This window comes from Triticum aestivum, chromosome 1A (assembly GCF_018294505.1).
Source record: "Triticum aestivum cultivar Chinese Spring chromosome 1A, IWGSC CS RefSeq v2.1, whole genome shotgun sequence".
Taxonomy (NCBI): domain Eukaryota; kingdom Viridiplantae; phylum Streptophyta; class Magnoliopsida; order Poales; family Poaceae; genus Triticum; species Triticum aestivum.
The window spans coordinates 488,575,451-488,595,230 of NC_057794.1; the positions used below are offsets into that span (position 1 = coordinate 488,575,451).

The following is a 19,780-nucleotide window of genomic DNA, read 5'->3' on the forward strand; positions in this document are numbered from 1 at the left end:
GTCTAAGTGCAGCATCTGAGAACTTTGGCTTTGGAGCCCTAGCAAATAGTCTTGCAGGTGGACAATAGTACTCATAAGAATAAGCAGAGTAGTTCTTGGTCTTATGAACATGGCGGTTTGATGAAACGCGCTCATATTCATAGGCCTGAGTATGGTTTCCCTGCAAAACATTTGCGTTAGTGCGACTCAGGTGAGTCCTCTGTCTGTATGAAGCCTTTGGACCATATGAAGCCTGTGGTCTGGGGTTTGTCTTCTTCACTTGTGGTGTCATGACGACATCACAGGAAGATTCTCCAGACACTTTTTCGGCACCCAGACTTTCTTCATAGGTGGCCCATTCCTGCAGTTAGTACCAATATACCTGGCAAACACTTCACCATTCTGATTCTTAAACAGTTTATAGTTTGCATCAAAGGATTCATCAATAACAATGGGATTAGCACAAGTGAAGCCAGATAGGGTGGATGGATCCACTGAAGGTTCCTTTGCAGCAACCCATGTGGTTTTGGGGTACTGCTCAGGTTTCCAGTAAGAGCCATCAGCATTCATTTTCCTTTCGAACCCAACACCCTCTTTCCTAGGGTTTCGGTTCAGGATCTGCCTTTTGAGGACATCACATAGTGTCTGATGCCCTTTGAGACTTTTGTACATCCCTGTTTCAAGCAATGTCTTCAACCTAGCATTTTCATCAGCAATAGCAGTGGCATCCTCAGCAGAGGGGTTAGTTACCACATCAACAGTTGAAGATATTGCAACAGTAGCAGCAGTAGAACATCCAGCAACAGAAGTAGCGTTGTCACGCTCAATGCATTTAAGACATGGTGGTTCAAATCCTTCCTGAGCGGAACTGATCTGTTTGGCGCGAAGTGACTCGTTTTCCTTTTGAAGATCTTCATGAGCCGCTCTCAATTTCTCAAGATCTTGCTTCCTTTGAAGATAATCATAGGAAAGCTTTTCATGAGTTGTTGAGAGCGTTTCATGACGACTATCAAGTTCCTCATACTTAACATGAAGATTTTTTATGTCTTCAATTAAGGACTGAGATCGAGTCATTTCAGCGTCTAACAGGTCATCGCTTTTGTCTAACAGTTTTTGAATATGTTCCATAGCTTTTTGTTGTTCAGTTGCAATTTTAGCAAGTGTTTTGTAGCTGGGTTTGGAACCACAATCAGAGTCATCTTCACTGGATATTTGATAGTGAGTAATGCGTGAGTTTACCTTGGCACCGCATGCCATGAAGCAGTAGGTGGGAGCGGAGTTGTCCTGGTAATTAGCATCGGCGTCGGTGATGAAGTCATTGTCTTTAGTGTTGAAGATGGACTTGGCAACGTAGGCTGTAGCCAGACTTGCAACGCCAGAATAGGACTCCTCCTCAGACTCCACCTCTGCCTCCTCAGAAGCAGACTCCTCCTCTGAATCCATTTCCTTGCCAACAAGCGCACAAGCCTTGCCAGATGAGCTCTTCTTGTGTGATGAAGACTTTGATGAAGACTTGGAAGAAGACTTTGAGTATTTCTTCTTCTTCTTGTCATCAGAATCATATTCCTTGCTCTTCTTCTTCTTGTTGTTCTCATTGTCCCGCTGCGGACACTCAGAGATGTAGTGACCAGGTTTCTTGCACTTGTGGCATGTTCTCTTCTTGTAGTCATGAGCAGAAACTTCATCATTCCTTGAGCTGGATCATGAGGACTTTCTGAAGCCTTTCTTCTTGGTGAATTTCTGGAACTTCTTCACAAGCATAGCAAGCTCCTTTCCAATGTCTTCAGGATCATCAGAACTGCAATCAGATTCTTCTTCAGATGAGGAAACAACTTTTGCCTTCAAAGCACGAGTTCGCCCATAGTTGGGACCGTAGATGTCTCTTTTCTCAGAAAGCTGAAACTCATGTGTGTTGAGACTTTCAAGTATGTCAGACGGATCGAGTGTCTTGAAGTCAGGGCGTTCTTGTATCATCAGGGATAGGGTGTCAAACGAGTTGTCAAGTGATCTCAGGAGTGTCTTGACGACTTCATGCTTGGTGATCTCAATAGCGCTGAGGGCTTGAAGCTCATTTGTGATGTCAGTGAGTCGATCAAACATGAGCTGAACATTCTCATTGTCTTTTCTCTTGAAGCGGTTGAAGAGGTTGCGAAGGACACTGATTCTTTGACCTCTCTGGGTTGAGACGCCTTCGTTGACCTTGGAGAGGCAGTCCCAGACTAGCTTGAATGTTTCCAGAGCACTCACACGGCCATACTGTCCTTTGGTCAGATGACCACAGATGATGTTCTTGGCAGTGGAATCCAGTTGAACGAACTTCTTGACATCAACAGCTGTGAAACCTTCACCAGCCTTGGGAACGCCATTCTTGACGACATACTAGAGGTCGACATCAATGGCTTCTAGATGCATGCGCATGTTATTCATCCAGTAGGATATTCAGTTCCATCGAAGACTGGGCACGCATCGGAGACTTTGATTATCCCTGCAGTCGACATAGCTAAAACTCCAGGTTGTTAAACCGAATCACACAGAACAAGGGAGTACCTTGCTCTGATACCAATTGAAAGTGCTAGTGATCGGCTAGAGGGGGGTGAATAGGCGATTTTTATGAAAGTCTTCAAAACATGGAAGTTTTGAAGACAAACGATAGAAATAAACCTATTACCATGAAGCGGAAGGTAGACTGCACTAAGCAAGCCATAGTCAAGTATTCAATGAAATGAAAGCACAAGGACTAATAGCAGCTAGGCAGTATAGATCAGGACGGAAGATAGTATGAAGCCAATCAGAACAAGCAGTCACACAGTGAAGACAAATAGATAATGCAAACAGGCAATGACTTCACAAGGACCAATCTGCAAATAAAGAGATGGGAAGGATAGAACCAGTGGCTCGTTGAAGACAATGATTTGTTGGACCAGTTCCAGTTGTTGTGACAACTGTACGTCTGGTTAGAAGGCTGAGATTCAACTCAGAAGACCGCGTCTTCACCTTATTCCCCTTGAGCTAAGGACACCCAGTCCTCGCCCAATCACTCTGGTAAGTCTTCAAGGTAGACTTCCAAACCTTCACAGACTTCGTTCACCGGCGATCCACAATGACTCTTGGATGCTCAGAACGCGACGCCTAACCGGCTGGAGGATTCACAGTCCTCAAGTGTAATAAGTCTTCAGATCACACAGACAGGAAGACTTCAGTGATGCCTAACACTCTTTGGCTCTGGGTGTTTAGGGCTTTGTCCTCGCAAGGAATTCTCTCTCAAAGGCTTCGAGGTGGGTTGCTCTCAAACGACAAAAGCCGTACACTAACTCTGAGCAGCCAACCAATTTATGGTGTAGGGGGTGGGCTATTTATAGCCACTAGGCAACCCGACCTGATTTGTCCGAAATGACCCTGGGTCACTAAGGAACTGACACGTGTTCCAACGGTCAGATTTCAAACACACACGGCAACTTTACTTGGGCTACAAGCAAAGCTGACTTATCCAGCTCTGGATAAGATTTGCTCTCATTGTCTTCGCTCGAAGACATAGGATTTTAGTTAAGCATCACTTCAGTCATTCTGACTGGTTCACTTGGACCCCACTTAACAGTACGGTGGTTCCTATGACTCAACAAAGAAGAAAAAGAACAACGAAACAACTAAGTCTTCGCGCTCCATAGTCTTCACACAATGTCTTCTCTTGTCACAGTCTTTAATGTGAATGTCTTCACATACCACCTTTGACTTCAATGTCTTCATACATTTTTAGGGGTCATCTCTGGTAGGAAAACCGAATCAATGAGGGACTTCTACCTATGTTATCCTGCAATTCTCACAAACACATTAGTCCCTCAACCAGGTTTGTCGTCAATACTCCAAAACCAACTAGGGGTGGCACTAGATGCACTTACAATGATCATATCAATCTTGGGACCACTTCCAACACACATCGTCACTTTACCCTTAACTAGTCTCTGTTCATTCTGCAACTCCCGTTTCGAGTTACTAATCTCAGCAATGAACTAGTATCAAATACTGAGGGGTTGCTATAAACACTAGTAAAGTACACATCAATAACATGTATATCAAATATACCTTTGTTCACTTTGCCATCCTTCTTATCCGCCAAATACTTGGGGCAGTTCTGCTTCCAGTGACCAGTCCCTTTGTAGTAGAAGCACTTAGTCTCAGGCTTAGGTCTAGACTTGGGCTTCTTCACTTCAGCAGCAACTTGCTTGTCGTTCTTCTTGAAGTTCCCCTTCTTCCCTTTTCCCTTTTCTTGAAACTAGTGGTCTTGTCAACCATCAACACTTGATGCTTTTCTTGATTTCTACCTTCATCAATTTCAGCATCACGAAGAGCTTGGGAATCGTTTCTGTTATCCCTTGCATATTATAGTTCATCACTAAGTTCTAGTAACTTGGTGATAGTGACTAGAGAACTTTGTCAATTACTATCTTATCTAGAAGATTAACTCCCACTTGATTCAAGCAATTGCAGTACCCAGACAATCTGAGCACATGCTCACTGGTTGAGCTATTCTCCTCCATCTTTGTAGGCAAAGTACTTGTCAAAGGTCTCATACCTTTCGACATGGGCATGAGTCTGAAATACTAATTTCAACTCTTGGAACATCTCATATGCTCTGTGGCATTCAAAACGTCTTTGAATCCCCGATTCTAAGACCTAAAGCATGGTGCACTAAATTATCAAGTAGTCATCATATCGAGCTCGCCAAACGTTCATAACGTTTGTATCTGCTCCTGCAATGGGTCTGTCACCTAGAGGTGCATCAAGGACATAATTCTTCTGTGCAGCAATGAGGATAATCCTCAGATCACGTATCCAATCCGCATCATTGCTACTAACATCTTTCAACTTAGTTTTTCTCTAGGAACATATCAAAAATAAACTGGGAGCTACATCTTGAGCTATTGATCTACAACATAGTTATGCAAATACTATCAGGACTAAGTTCATGATAAATTAAAGTTCAATTAATCATATTACTTAAGAACTCCCACTTAGATAGACATCCCTCTAGTCATCTAAATGATCACGTGATCCAAATCAACTAAACCATAACCGATCATCACGTGAAATGGAGTAGTTTTCAATGGTGAACATCACTATGTTGATCATATCTACTATATGATTCACGCTCGACCTTTCGGTCTCAGTGTTCCAAGGCCATATCTGTATATGAAGTTTAACCCGAGTATTCTGCATGTGCAAAACTGGCCTGCACCTGTTGTATAAGAACGTCAATCTTATCACACCCGATCATCACGTGGTGTCTCGGCACGACAAACTTTTGCAACGGTGCATACTCAGGGAGAACACTTGTACCTTGAAATTTTTAGTGAGAGATCATCTTATAATGCTACCGTCAATCAAAGCAGAATAAGATGCATAAAAGATAAACATCACATGTAATCAATATATGTGACATGATATGGCCATGATCATCTTGCGCCTTTGATCTCCATCTCCAAAGTACTGTCATGATCTCTATCATCACCGGCATGACACCATGATCTCCATCATCTTGATCTCTATCAACATGTCGTCATATGGTCGTCCCGCCAACTATTGCTTTTGCAACTATTGCTATCGCATAGTAATAAAGTAAAGCAATTGTATGACGCTTGCATCTTATGCAATAAAGAGACAACCATAAGGCTTCAGCCAGTTGCCGATAACTTTAACAAACATGATTATCTCATGCAACAATTTATATCTCATCTCATCTTGACCATATCACATCACAACATGCCCTGCAAAAACAAGTTAGACATCCTCTACTTTGTTGTTGCAAGTCTTACGTGGCTGCTACGGGCTGAGCAAGAACCTTTCTTACCTACGCATCAAAACCACAACGATATTTTGTCAAGTTAGTGTTGTTTTAACCTTCAACAAGGACCGGGCGTAGTCACACTCGGTTCAACGAAAGTTGGAGAAACTGACACCCGCCAGCCACCTGTGTGCGAAGCACGTCGGTAGAACCAGTCTCGCGTAAGCGTACGCGTAATGTCAGTCCGGGCCGCTTCATCCAACAATACCGCCGAACCAAAGTATGACATGCTGGTAAGCAGTATGACTTGTATCGCCCACAACTCACTTGTGTTCTACACGTGCATATAACATCTACGCATAAACCTGGCTCGGATGCCACTGTTGGGGAACGTAGTAATTTCAAAAAAAAATCCTACGCACACGCAAGATCATGGTGATGCATAGCAACGAGAGGGAAGAGTATCGTCCACGTACCCTCGTAGACGATAAGCGGAAGCGTTATGAGAACGTGGTTGATGTAGTCGAATGTCTTCATGATCCGACTGATCCAAGTACCGAACGCACGACACCTCCGAGTTCAGCACACATTCAGCTCGATGACGTCCCACGAACTCCAATCCAGCAGAGCTTCACGGAAGAGTTCTGTCAGCACGACTGCGTGATGACGGTGATGATGTTGCTACCCACTCAGGGCTTCGCCTAAGCACCGCTACGATATGATCGAGGTGGATTATGGTGGAGGGGGGCACCGCACACGGCTAAGGGATCAATGATCAACTTGTGTGTTCTAGGGTGCCCCCTGCCCCCGTATATAAAGGAGCAAGGGGGAGGCCGGCCGGCCCTCCTAGGGCGCGCCAGGAGGAGTCCTCCTCCTAGTAGGAGTAGGACTCCCCTTTCCTACTCCTACTAGGAGGAGGAAAGGAAGGGGGAAAGGGAGAAGGAAGGAGAGGGAGGAAAGGAGGAAAGGGGGCCGGCCCCCTAGTCCAATTCGGTTTGGGCTAGGGGGGTCGCGCGCCCTGCCTCCTCTCTTCCACCACTTGGCCCATGAGGCCCAATACTTCTTCCCCGTATTCCCATAACTCCCCGGTACTCCGAAAAATACCTGAATCACTCGGAACCTTTCCGATGTCCGAATATAGTTGTCCAATATATCGATCTTTACGTCTCGACCATTTCGAGACTCCTCGTCATGTCCCTGATCTCATCCGGGACTCCGAACTACCTTTGGTACATCAAATCGCATAAATTCATAATATCGACCGTCACTGAACGTTAAGCGTGCGGACCCTACGGATTCGAGAACTATGTAGACATGACCGAGACACGTCTCCAGTCAATAACCAATAGCGGAACCTAGATATTCATATTGGCTCCTACATATTCTACGAAGATCTTTATCGGTCAAACCGCATAACAACATACGTTGTTCCCTTTGTCATCGGTATGTTACTTGCCCGAGATTCGATCGTCGGTATCTCAATACCTAGTTCAATCTCGTTACCGGCAAGTCTCTTTACTCGTTCCGTAATGCACTATCCCGCAACTAACTCATTAGCTGCATTGCTTGCAAGGCTTGTAGTGATGTGCATTACCGAGAGGGCCCAGAATACCTCTCCGACAATCGGAGTGACAAATCCTAATCTCGATTCATGCCAACTCAACAAGTACCATCGGAGACACCTGTAGAGCACCTTTATAATCACCCAGTTACGTTATGACGTTTGGTAGCACACAAAGTGTTCCTCCGGTAATCGGGAGTTGCATAATCTCATAGTTATAGGAACATGTATAAGTCATGAAGAAAGCAATAGCAGTAAACTAAAACGATCAAGTGCTAAGATAACGGAATGGGTCAAGTCAATCACATCACTCTCTAATGATGTGATCCCGTTAATCAAATAACAACTCATGTCTATGGCTAGGAAACTTAACCATCTTTGATTCAACGAGCTAGTCAAGTAGAGGCATACTAGTAACACTTAGTTTGTCTATGTATTCACACATGTACTAAGTTTTTGGTTAATACAATTCTAGCATGAATAATAAACATTTATCATGATATAAGGAAATAAATAATAACTTTATTATTGCCTCTAGGGCATATTTCCTTCACCATGCCCATTGCACGCCAAACCCTCTTCACTTCTTTGCATCGTATAAACAGGTCCCCACCATCCTCGGCGTTCATGGTACATAGCAGACAGCTAGTGTCCTCAATCTCCACCCCCCCCCCCCCCCGCGCCGCAAGGTTGGTGCGCAGAGCAAGTGAGTTGTGTGCTAGTCGCCATGTGAACATTTTGATCTTGCTTTGGCACGGCATCTTCCAAATTCGGCTCCAGTACGTGCTCTCGCAAGCGTCCAGCGACCCGTGCACATCTCCGCTCATGCCTGCCTCCAGCTCATTTGTGATCTCATGCATTTTGACATGGAGTTTATACGCCTGTTTCACTGAATGCACGCCCTTCTCGTCGAAGTGACATGCAATGAAGTCCTGCATGCCGTCCCTCAGCGGGATCCCAAGGATCAAGCTTGCGTCTTGAGGGACGAAGATGTCCCTCACCAGGTCTTCATCCCATTGCCCAGTTAGCGGGTTTATGAGCTCATGTACCTTGTCTAGCAGGACCCCGTTCCTCAGTGTTTGTACTCGTCGCGACCAAGCTCTCGGCAGACAGGGATCCTCCCATATGTTAACTTGTTACCCATCACCAATGCGCCATATGTAACCTTGTTTGACCAGCTCCAATCCATGAAGTAAGCTCCTCCACGTGTAAGAGATGTCGTCCTTCGGTGCTGCGTTCAAGATATTGTCGTTCGGGTAGTACTTAGCCTTCAGCAGCTGTGTGCATAGGCTCTCTGGCCTTTGGATCAGACGCCATATCTGCCTTGACGGCATCGCAATGTTGAAGGAGTGGATATCTCTGAACCCTAGCCCTCCATGCGCCTTAGACTGTGTCGGTTTTGCCCAACCAATCCAGTGGATCTTGGACTCATTATCCTGCTGAGTCCACCAAAATTTTGCAATGAGTGAACTTATCTCCTCGCAAAGAGTCTTTGTGAGATAGAAGCATGACATGGCATATGTCGGGATGGCTTGCGCTACTGCTTTAACAAGCACTTCCTTCCCAACCTTGTCAAGGAGTCTCTCCTTCCAACCTTGCATACGTCGCCAAATGGCGTCTTTGATATAAGCAAAAACTTGTTTGCGCGATTTCCCCACATACACAGACAGCCCAAGGTATCTTTCGTTCCATGTTTCACATGAGATACCCGTATCTTGCTTCACAATTTCCTTCTGCTCTGCCCGGGTATTGGCACTGAACATTATTGCACTCTTCTCTGTGTTAATGCATTGTCCAGAGCATTCCTCGTATAGGTCCAGAATTCTTCTGAGCTCACTGGCTTCATTCCTGTCTGCTTTGATCATTAGGACAGAGTCATCCGCGAAGAAGAGGTGGGTGATAGTTGGTGCCTCTTGGCACACTCGGACACCCGAGAGCCTCCCCTCTCTCTCGGCAGCATGCAGCAGTGCTGATAGCCCCTCGGCACAGATAACAAATAGGTACGGTGAGAGTGGATCCCCTTGCCGTAAGCCCCGGGTCAGTATAAATTGGGATCGAAACTTGGCATTTACTTGGATTCGCAATTTAGCTCGACCATGGCAGCATGTGCGTACATACTTTCATGCCATATACGGAGTACTATACAATTTTATAGTGGGCCAGGCACGTCCGCACATGCATAGCAGAGACCGCGTACGTGGACGGGAAAGTTGATGGAAAGCGAGGTGTAATGGTCAGCTGGCCACAAGGTAGCATTGACTCGTTCAAAGTTCAAACGCACACATGATCATTCAACCCCGAGTTCCAATTTATCATTCCAGCAGTCAACCTATCACGCTTGCGCGTGCCAGCCAGGCTGGGCGCTTGCTTTGCCTGTGTATAAATGGAGGGGGTCCGTCAGCCAGCCGACCCAACCCCCGTGAAGCATCATCCATCTTCTCTCCTTACGCCGCCTTGCACTGCATTCCAGCCTCCATCTCCAACAGCAACCCATGGCCGGCATGAAAACCATCGTTCTCCTTGCCGTGATCTCGGCCGCCGCCTTGGGCACCGCGTCAGCGGCGACCCACCGCGTGGGCGAGCCGGGCGGCGCGTGGGACCTCACCACCGATTACGGCAGCTGGGCGTCCTCCAGGGAGTTCCACCCGGGCGACGAGCTCATCTTCAGGCACCAGCCAGGGGCGCACAACGTGCTCGAGGTCAGCGAGGTCGACTACGACTCCTGCAACGCCACCAGCCCCATCACCACCTTGGGCTCCGGCTTTTTCACCTACGTCGCCCTTCCGGCCGTCGGCACCCGCTACTTCATCTGCGGTTTCCCTGGCCACTGCACCACCACCGGCACCGGCGGCATGAAGCTCAAGATCGACGTCGTGCCAGGTTCCCCCTCGTCGTCGCCCGCCCCGGCCATGCCGCCGCCCTCCTCCGCCGCGGCCTCTGCCGGGGCTACAATAGGATCTGGCCTTGTCGTCCTGCTGGCGGCCGGTCTCATGGCTTGAAATGCATGTATTCTTCATTAGCTGATGATGCCCGGTGCATTCAACCGATGTAAAGACTGTAGCCTGTAGGTTTCCCCCCTTCTAAAAAAACAAAAAAAAAGTTGAGTTGCCGCAGCAGACACATACCAGCTTATACTATATTGTTAACTGGTTATTATTGTTGAATACATACAATTAATTTTTTTAGAGCGGGACTTCTAGCTAGTACTTGCGTTGCATTTTCAAATTGGCTGCTATCTCACCGAACCAAATGGACGCTTGTGGCTTTCTACCTTGCTAAGCATTGCTTGTGGGTGAGCAGCACAGCAGATCATTGTTTAAATCAAAGCTATACGTCTAACTTGGCACCAGTAGTAGTGACTGTATGTACTATAGTTTGACAACGAGCATGCCCTCTTCTCTAGAGATGATAATTCGCAATAAAGCATGAAAATGCGCAGATTGTCCATTTGCTACGTTTCCTCTAATGCATTTACTCCCTCCGGCCCAAAATAAGTGACTCAACTTTGTACTACTCAACTTTGTACTAATTTTGTACAAAGTTGAGTCACTTATTTTTGTACAAAGTTGAGTCACTTATTTTGGGACGGAGGGAGTACATCAGAAGGTGACAACTAATGGACAGCCATATAACTTGCCAATTTCTTCTCTCAAGTAATAATAGAGCGAATTAGGAACCTATACAACTACACAGCAGTAATGAAACAAAAAAACCTCTAAATGGCAGAGAAAGAATACATGGTTGTTCAAAACTTGAAGCCATCCAGTGTTGCCTCAGCAACAACCTACACCACAGTGGTGAACATGTACTGTAAAGGATGAGCTTGTAACTATCAATCCAATTGTATTTCTTGCAACTGTCCATGCCTCCCGTTCATATCTTTTGTGATTATATGGACTCTGTCTTTCTTCGGCGACTCCGCCTTGTCGTTTCCTTTGGGTGATTCTACTGTCCATTCACCATCTGGTTTTTGTGTTTCTCCATGTTTCCCATCATCTATTTTCGGTTCTTCTTCCCTGTGATCATAAGCATCTGTAACCTTGGCATCTGTGCAGTCACTAGCATTGTTCTGTTTTCCCTGAAAAGAACAGATCTTGGCAGGTCAGTGCATAACCTGGTAAATGTCTCGGTACAACCTGAGTTGCAAGGAATGGAGGATTTCCTCCTTTTAACTAATTCGCATTGCTTCCATTTGAAAATATCACGGTAGTTCTGTGGTTCAGAACTTGAGATGATAGAATTGTATGCTGACATGTGTAGCTTTTATCTCAAATACAGGGAGTATCTCCATTGTTGAGTTGCAAACTAAAATAGTTTATTGGACCGGCAAGCTGGGCCATTTAAAGTTTAAGCTAGTCAAAACTGGCACGGCCATATATCAGGAACCTCATGTCAGTCTATTGGTCAGAATAAGTTACCTTGTTCTTATCCCGCCAACTCAGTGAAAATGGTCCAAGTAAGTTTATTCTTCTGGACTGAGGCTCCTGGAATGAATCATCTTGTGCAGATGCTCTACAGGGGAATAACAAGCCTATCAAACATCAACATTGGAACACTATGATAGGAAATTTAAGTAGTCTTCTTTTAAAACAGAAGTTAATTAACTCAGATTTATTATCATAGTAGTACACCTAGGGATGCAAGCAGCGGGCCAGAACAACTCGCATCATGTGTTCCAGTGGCTGGCTTAGTACAATTGCCTTTTGATGTCACTACTATAATTTACACTGTGAGAGCAGCTTAGCGGATGTTGCGGACACATCATCTGTGCATCCTTAAGTACACTGCTAATATGGTAGTGGGGAATCAAACTTCTACAACAGAGTTGCCAGAATTGCACATTAGGAGCCTTAAATAGTAGCACGAAAGATGTTCAGAACTTCAGATAGTATTAAAAATCAGATATGTAAATCAATATCGATGTTTTGCCAGGTATAAGCAGCAGACCGCTTGGTACTACAAACATTCGAAGATGCAAGGCTGAGATACCTTGGAGAAGGCAAAGGGGAAAGTGCTTTCTGCTGGCTAGATTGGTATTGCAGTGTGGCCTCCAACATTGTTTCTGCCATTACAGCTCTGTTCTCCATTTGGGCAAGTGATGCCATAGCTTCCTCATACTTCTCCTGCACACGTGTTGTCACCCTGATGAGTACTAAATGAGGAGTATAGCAAGCATAGAGCTGGCCTCATTGCATATCAATTCTGACAAATATTTACTCTGACTGGTAGCAAAATAATATGAGAAAGAGACTGGAGTTTGATTCTTTAATGCAAACATTGCTAGTTAAAACAATAAAATAACGGCATATAGTCTGAGAACACAAGATATGGTGTGTTGTGATATTCAACTATGTGCAAGTTAAATGTGTGACCTGGGCAATATCATTCCCATAATTACAAAGAAATTATGTATGCCTGAGCCATCATGCAATACAGTGATTCGACTCAGGATGTAGCAAATCTACTAGCTATGATTGTTTCCCCAACAGGCAAAGGTTTTGATCAGTTTTTTGTAACTGATCAAAACCTTTGCCTGTTGGGGAAACAATCATAGCTGGGAAGAATAGGGGAGCCTGCTCGAGATGCCCTTAGACATCTTTTGAGCGAATGTTGCAACTATTTTGAACAAGTGTATGTTTTTTTTGTTGATACATATGCCAAAATCTCTAATAACATGATTGTCCATATTATTTACCAGATGCTGATGCTACACACGTGCCTGGGATTTCAGTTAGTTGACTTAGTTCTGAACAAAACAAGCGATGCATAAGAAAACCAGAGATGATCTGCACACGCAATAGATGAAGTTGGCTAATTAACCTGCAGCACATTAGCAGCGTATCTCTGAGCAGCAGCATCCTGCTCTGCAGAGATGCGTGCTTCTTCTGCAAATTTCAGTTCTTGTTCCACACGCATCACCAGCTTCAATACGATTCCTTGTTAGTGAATATGTCATAGTAAAGACTAGATAGAGATACATTTGTGAAGCGATAACAAACTGTACCTGAAACATTGCTTGCTCCTGTTCCTGCTTGTCTGATAGGGCCTGCTTTAGTTCAGATAATTCGTGTTCCAATTGCTCAGCCTAAAACAGAAGAGTTGTTATTTGCAAGATTATTTTTTCAACCATACATCAGTCATCGAATGAACTATGATAGACTGGCAGAGACTATAATTTGGTGAATGGTCATTACAAAATTAAGTGCCTATGCAATAGAAAGCTTGCAGAATTTCTATTTGGGTGAAATGGTTATTTAGCTGTGCATTTACTTCAGAAAATAGAAATACAAGCTAAACATACAAAACTATGAAAAGGCTATTTCTGTGGCATAGCTGCATAGGCAACAATACTGAGCTATAAAGTTTAATATTACTGTGTCATCTGATTATTGACATAATGGCAGGTATATCTAGCTATACCTTTGCACTTAATTGGCGTCTATTATCTTGCTTTACCATTTCCATCAATGCTGTCTCTAGCTCATCAGCTCTGAATAGCAGAAAAACAGAATAATTAAAAAGGAACACTTAGACTGAAGCATAGTGTGGTTAAGTTTCAACTAGTTATGATGCAAGATTTCTGGGATTTTCAAGTCATTGCAGAAAATTGGACCATCAAACAGCATAAGAAACCAGGAATATTTACTTGGAACAATTGTAACTATTTTAAAAGTGGAGTGATCATACAAAATTGTTCCTTCCAGCACACTAGAACAAACTACACCCATGAAACGTGGCAACTAGATCAGACATACCTATGAACGATTGTTAGCAACCTGTGACAAAAATCAATCATGAAAATGCAGAAAATGTACCTGAGAACAGCTGATCTTCTCTCCTCTAGCAATCGGCATAACTCAAACTTCAGCCAGGTGACCTGCAGTAATACAATTAACACAAATTAGTGTATTACAGCAACCACTTGAGTTGTTGAGCTACTACTAGGGGTAGAAATAAAAATAGAGGGATCACAAGTTGCAACGACTTGGATACAGTATTAATGATTGGACTATGATTGAGATGGTTACCTGGTCCTTCGGATCCGGCATCGAATCAATCTCAGAATTGACTGTCAAGGCACCATACATATCATCGATGTCTCCAGAATCACCCTCTTGGTTGACATCTCCGTCTGCAACATCACTCATTTGGTCTGCAGAATCATTTATTGACACCAGCGGCTCAGGCTCACGTTTGAAATTATATAGCTTTGATGCAAGTCCGCTCTCCTTGCAGACACCTAGACCTTTTGCCCTTTCTTCCATGGATAATATAACAGATGGCCGGTGTTTGTTCCTCAGATCTTGCAATCCTGTTTCATTTACAGACTGATATCCCATGCGAGCTGTCAGGACAAGCTGGCTGCTGTCAAAAGTAGACCCAGCTAAAGACTGCAAAAGGGTAACTGCGTCACCAGCATCTTTTGTAGTCACAAGTGCAGGGCCTGCAATTAAAGCAAGAAGTCAAACATCAGTCTCAATCCAATTCATGAGATGGACTTTTTTATGACATAATATCAAATCCCTTTTGGGGTTAGTACGACAAATCAAAACTGTGCTTTGTACCATAAAACTCCAGGAGTGCAAGGGCTGTCCGGAATAGCATCACACGATTCCCATCAAACAGAAGCACATCCCATACACGGAGGACTGAAATGTTCAAACAGAAAAGCAATATAAATTTGTATCGTTTTTTCAACATCAAAACAGAGCAAATGCATGAGACTTTTACACTGGACAAGCTCGTTGCTTACACAACAATAAAGAATAAATATAACTGATTATTAGAAACCAAAATATTATTGTTCCTATGTGACAGCCATTAAGATCAGAGAAACATGGTTATGGCCATCTTCACACTTTCTCGGGAGGGCGAGGGCCCGCTTCACCAACTTCTCCCGGACCTACTCCTTATGAAGATCACATGGATCTACGTTCCATCACATAGATGTTGTTATCAATAGAATCGTTACACCAGATTAGTGCTGTTCACATGTTCACTAAAAGTGATGTTGGTTTGGGCTTGCTCATGGGACATCAATGTGCTTCGTTGAGGCAACCTCATATTGTTAGCTAAGGACTAAGGTAAACTACTAGAAAATGTACTTCTAGAAGCAGCAACTGTTGAAAAACATAGGGGAACACTAACCACTTTCCCACGGAAGTACATTGGTGAAAATGGATAGGAACCATGGTCCAGTAACCCATGCAACTTCAACACCGAGGTAGTCCAAGTGATTTGCTGCATTGAGAAGCATGTCAAGCCATGAAGTTTTGGGTTTTTTGCAGTTATTTACTAAATGAGTCCCATCGCACCAATAATGCATTATATTTGTAATAAGTTGCTAACCTAATTTCGGGAATTTCTCACGGACTAGCTCCTCTAAAACAAGCTGATCCACCTGAATGGATACCAAACATTAATTTTGCATAAGCAGTGATCAAACTTGGAATCAAGCACTGGCATATGCAAGCATTGAAAAAGATAGTAACTGCCAACATCACAGTACCTGGGACTCCATCATTTCTTCAGAAAAGTACCCATCAAAGTAGTCATCAATAATTCCTGCCAATGTCCTGTTATACCATAAAGAGATTTAATATACTATTTAAATGAGCTATTTTGAGATCATAGGGTTTGCAACACCAAACCCAGATAACAGTAGAACAAATTGTCATGGTGGGTGTACCAAAATGCGTTCTCTTCTGGCATCAATAGAAGTAAGAGACCAGCAAAGAAGTTCATTGCCTACAGTATTCAACAGAAAAATCGTTGCTATGAGAAAAGTTAAAAAATGTCCAGGCATAAAAAATTGTCTACGATATCATAGTAACAGCAGAATATTGATCAAGCCTTCTATAGTCACGTGTATTATTTATTGGAACCATTTAGTAGTAGGTTTTGGGTCCAGTAGTAGGGTATCTGACTTTGAGTACAACAAGTTTACAGCAAATGTTGTTCAGAGAAACAAATAACATCCAGCAACATAGAGGAAATATGTGGGTGGCATTAATGGAGATACGCTTACCTGACAATAACCAACTGTTGGATTGTGTCTAGCATAAGCCAGAAGCAAGCGTCTCAAGGCATTTCTTCCAACATCATCTAAAGCAGGATGACCTGGAAAAGTTCTGGGCAAGTCCTATAAGAGCGCAAATGTGTCAAATTGGCCTCTATTAGCATTCCCGGATGCACATTTTTAACAAAAAGGACAATACTTTTCCATGGCAACATCTACCTTCTCTATTTGCCCTTTACACTTTTCTTCGGCAGAAAATGCTGACAATACTTCAGGTCTTTCATCAACTCCTTCTGAGGCCAAAGAATCTGAACAGCCGCCATCTTCTAATTCACCTTCAGAAGCAAGCAGACTACCATAATACCCTTCTACTCTGCGAGCTCCAACACCAACAAAAGCTTGCCACAGCTGTTATCACAAAAGCAATGGGCTACTGAATGAGCCGTGCAATAGATTAGCAAAATAAATAGAAAAGCTATAGGAAACAGGCTGCACCTCTCCTCTCAAAGCCATCGGCAGTCCACCATGGACAAGACACTCCAACTCTTCCTTCAAAGAATAAGTTTCTTCTTGATTGGTGTTGCCAATTTCAGCATTCACATCACCTGACTGCACTTCTTGGCTAGGGTCAACCTTATCTGCGTCATAGAACTCGTCATCTGAGTCCGCTGATACCTTGCTCTCTTCAACTGTCACAAGATGGGTGGATTCCTTTGACTGCAGCCTGCCAGCAGATAAATACTTCTTCTCAACACGCAGACCCATCACCTGCTCGATGTTGCCCAGGGATGACCGAATTGGCTCCCATGATCCAACCTTACGTGTCCCTTGTGCACTCCTCTCATGCAACAACTCAGAACTTCCATTCTCAGGATTCTCCTCAACTACAGGTTTGACTTTGTCCGCGGACAGTGCAACCTTCGCATCATGTCCAGACGACTCAGATCGCCTCTCAAGGAAGTTCTTCCATCTGTCGGATCTCTCCTCCTCCTCCTCCTGCAAGTACAACACCCATCAGTACCAGGCAATACATACATACAATAATTCAGGCATGCATATTATACCTTGTAGATGCCTGCGTACTCCTTGTAACGCTGCAAGTGTTGGGGGCGCACAGCGAAGCCATAGGCATCCCTGATTCAATCACACAACATCAGGAATGAAGTACTGGCACTATTTACAAAGAAATAATAAATACGCATAAATAATACTTAAAACTTGAAGGTTCTATACTTGTATCCTCTCCCAGATACAAAGCGCCCAGACAAAAATTGCTAGAAAATAATCGTACTCGGTAAAATATGACCATGCCGCAACTCAATTGCACTTCCAAATGTTTTTACGAATCCTAAACTCGTTGCAACACTTCAATTGAACCCCAGATCTTATCGAAAGGCAAACACCACTGAATTCAGCGATTCACCCAAATGCCCCCAGCCAATCTACACGCAGCCCAAAATCCAGCCTCCGAAATGGGTATGGGATCCAGAGACACCCAACGCTCTGCGACTCGGTAAACACTGAAACGGTCGGTCCAGGCATTTACCCAATTTCGCACGGCATTACCCGCAAAACTTAGCAAACGGCGCGCCGAGATCCCCGGCGCAGGAAGCACGTGGAATCGAAGCCCGCGGAGCGGAAATCTCGCGACGGAACAAAGGGAGGAGCGAGACGCGGCGAGATCCTCGGCCACCTAACGCCCACGCACACGCCAAAATTCGGGCGAGGCAAACTCGCGCGCGGGCGTCGAAACCAAGCGGGAAGCGCGCCCCGGAAGTCCCGAGGAGTGCTTCCGCGGACGGCGGGCGGGCGGAGGAGCGGGAGGGGCACGAACCGCTTGTGCTCGAAGGCGATGAACGGGAGGCTCTTGGGCTTCATCTCCTCCTCCGCCTAGCGCTGCGACGGCGTGAGACGGCGGCGGCGGCGGGGGGAGGGGGAGCGGAGCGGAGTGGGGCGGGAGTAACGCAGTGGTGGCGGTGGCGGTGGCTTTGATCTGGTCCCCCTCCTCTCCCCGGCCCGGTGTCTGCGCGGCGCGGAGCGGGCGGAAAGGGACGAGATGCAACGGGACTCGAGTGCGAAACGGGGGCGACGGGACTGGACTGCACTGGGGAATGACCGGCCTCGTGGGTGGCGCCGCGCCTTCTTTTTTCCGGGTTGGCACGGGGAAGCGGAGGTTGGTTGGTTCCGTTCCGTGAGACTTGTGTCCGCCGCGACCGCGACCGCGGGCGGGGGCCGAGATCCCGATCCTCTCCGTGCACGGGGGGAGCGGTGTCAGTGTCACGTCGTGTTGGCCGGCTCTCCAATCAGGTTCTGGTGCGCGGTGTGGTGGCGGGGTTGAATTCTTGATCTGATTCGACACCGCCGCGACCGCGTCTTTTTCTGAGGGGGATTGACGGTGGTCGACAGCGAGTAAACAGCCCCACCGACTATGGGCCTGTTTGGTGGGGATGGTGGATTTTTGGATGTGAGGTTTTGAATTACCCCGATTTTTGAAGTTTCAGGAAATTTTGAAAAAAAATAACCATGTATATAGTGGTGTATACTTCGATTCTGAAAATTTCGATGATGAAATACATTTTGATGTGGTCCACACAAAAAAAATCACAAACCTTTATAGTTAATTAGATATGTGCAGCGAACCAACATGTGGTTGGATGGTTAGAGGGACTGTGATATCCCCAACCCACCAGAGTTCAAATCCTGGTGCTCGCATTTATTCCTGGATTTATTTCAGGATTTCCGGCGATGCGCATTCAGTGGGAGGAGATGTGTCTTTCGGAGGTGCTCATAGGGGCAGGGTGTGCGTGTGTGCGTTCATAGAAGTGAGTGTATGCGCGTGTATATGAGCGCTTGTGTCTGTACTGATGTTTAAAAAAAAATAGGTATGTGCACGTGCGTTGCCACGGAGTCAAATATATTTTAATGCCTTTCGAAGCACTTTCATGTGTGAATCAAAGTCGTCTTCGCCCAAAACCCTCGGAGACCTACCTATAGTGACGTTAAAGTTTTCTGTTGTTGCCTAAACTAATAAAATAGGTATATGCGGTGATTGATCTGCTTTATTGGGTTTCTTTTAAATGAATTTTTAATGATTTTTTGGGGTTAATAAAGAGAGTTCTCCTGCGGTGATTGGGTGGTACTTTCTCGTCGAAATTCTTCTGGTCGTTAATATGAGAAAAACATTGTACATTATGAAGTTTGTTTGATGGGGGTATTATAGTAATTGCTCTGTCGTCCCTTTCATTTCACATGAACAACACATATTCGCCGTGTCCCCGATCCCATTTCATTCCAAGCCTCCAACCACTGTAATGGAGCTCCTCGCTTAGTCGCCTCCATGAAGCTTGACGGTGTAATGTACCTGGGCTGCCCGATTGGCCAAGAGGCCCGTCAATAGGCCAACCTCAGGGGCCAAGAAGTCTGGTAATAGACATGGGTTCTT

The 19,780-nt window shown here is 45.0% G+C and overlaps 2 protein-coding genes across 2 annotated transcripts; one reads left to right on the plus strand and one right to left on the minus strand.

Annotated features, from left to right (window-relative positions):
- The first annotated feature begins 9,714 nt into the window (after positions 1 to 9,714).
- On the plus strand, positions 9,715 to 10,439 carry LOC123059504 (mavicyanin). The gene has a single exon (XM_044482061.1). The coding sequence runs from the start codon at positions 9,812 to 9,814 to the stop codon at positions 10,316 to 10,318; it is 507 nt and encodes a 168-aa protein (XP_044337996.1). The 5' UTR covers positions 9,715 to 9,811; the 3' UTR covers positions 10,319 to 10,439.
- A 509-nt stretch (positions 10,440 to 10,948) lies between these two features.
- Positions 10,949 to 18,492, minus strand: LOC123059492 (ecotropic viral integration site 5 protein homolog). The gene is made up of 18 exons (XM_044482055.1): positions 18,173 to 18,492; positions 17,403 to 17,472; positions 16,834 to 17,334; positions 16,558 to 16,746; positions 16,348 to 16,461; positions 16,009 to 16,067; positions 15,829 to 15,895; positions 15,669 to 15,720; positions 15,468 to 15,560; positions 14,885 to 14,968; positions 14,348 to 14,763; positions 14,135 to 14,196; positions 13,740 to 13,809; positions 13,324 to 13,404; positions 13,140 to 13,241; positions 12,309 to 12,442; positions 11,738 to 11,831; positions 10,949 to 11,397 (listed from the first exon to the last, which is right to left on the minus strand). Exons 1-18 carry the CDS (start codon positions 18,214 to 18,216, stop codon positions 11,152 to 11,154), a joined length of 2,478 nt encoding a protein of 825 aa, XP_044337990.1. The 5' UTR covers positions 18,217 to 18,492; the 3' UTR covers positions 10,949 to 11,151.
- Positions 18,493 to 19,780: the final 1,288 nt, after the last annotated feature.

Excerpts from the sequence above, each read along its gene's own strand:
- LOC123059492 (XM_044482055.1), bottom strand. The coding sequence starts at position 18,216 with ATGAAGCCCAAGAGCCTCCCGTTCATCGCCTTCGAGCACAAGCG. Across the intron at positions 14,197-14,347 it reads TGCCGGATCCGAAGGACCAG|GTCACCTGGCTGAAGTTTGA; the intron begins GTAACCATCTCA and ends GTATTACTGCAG. Across the intron at positions 13,810-14,134 it reads AGAAGATCAGCTGTTCTCAG|AGCTGATGAGCTAGAGACAG; the intron begins GTACATTTTCTG and ends TCTGCTATTCAG.
- LOC123059504 (XM_044482061.1), top strand. The coding sequence starts at position 9,812 with ATGGCCGGCATGAAAACCATCGTTCTCCTTGCCGTGATCTCGGCCGCC.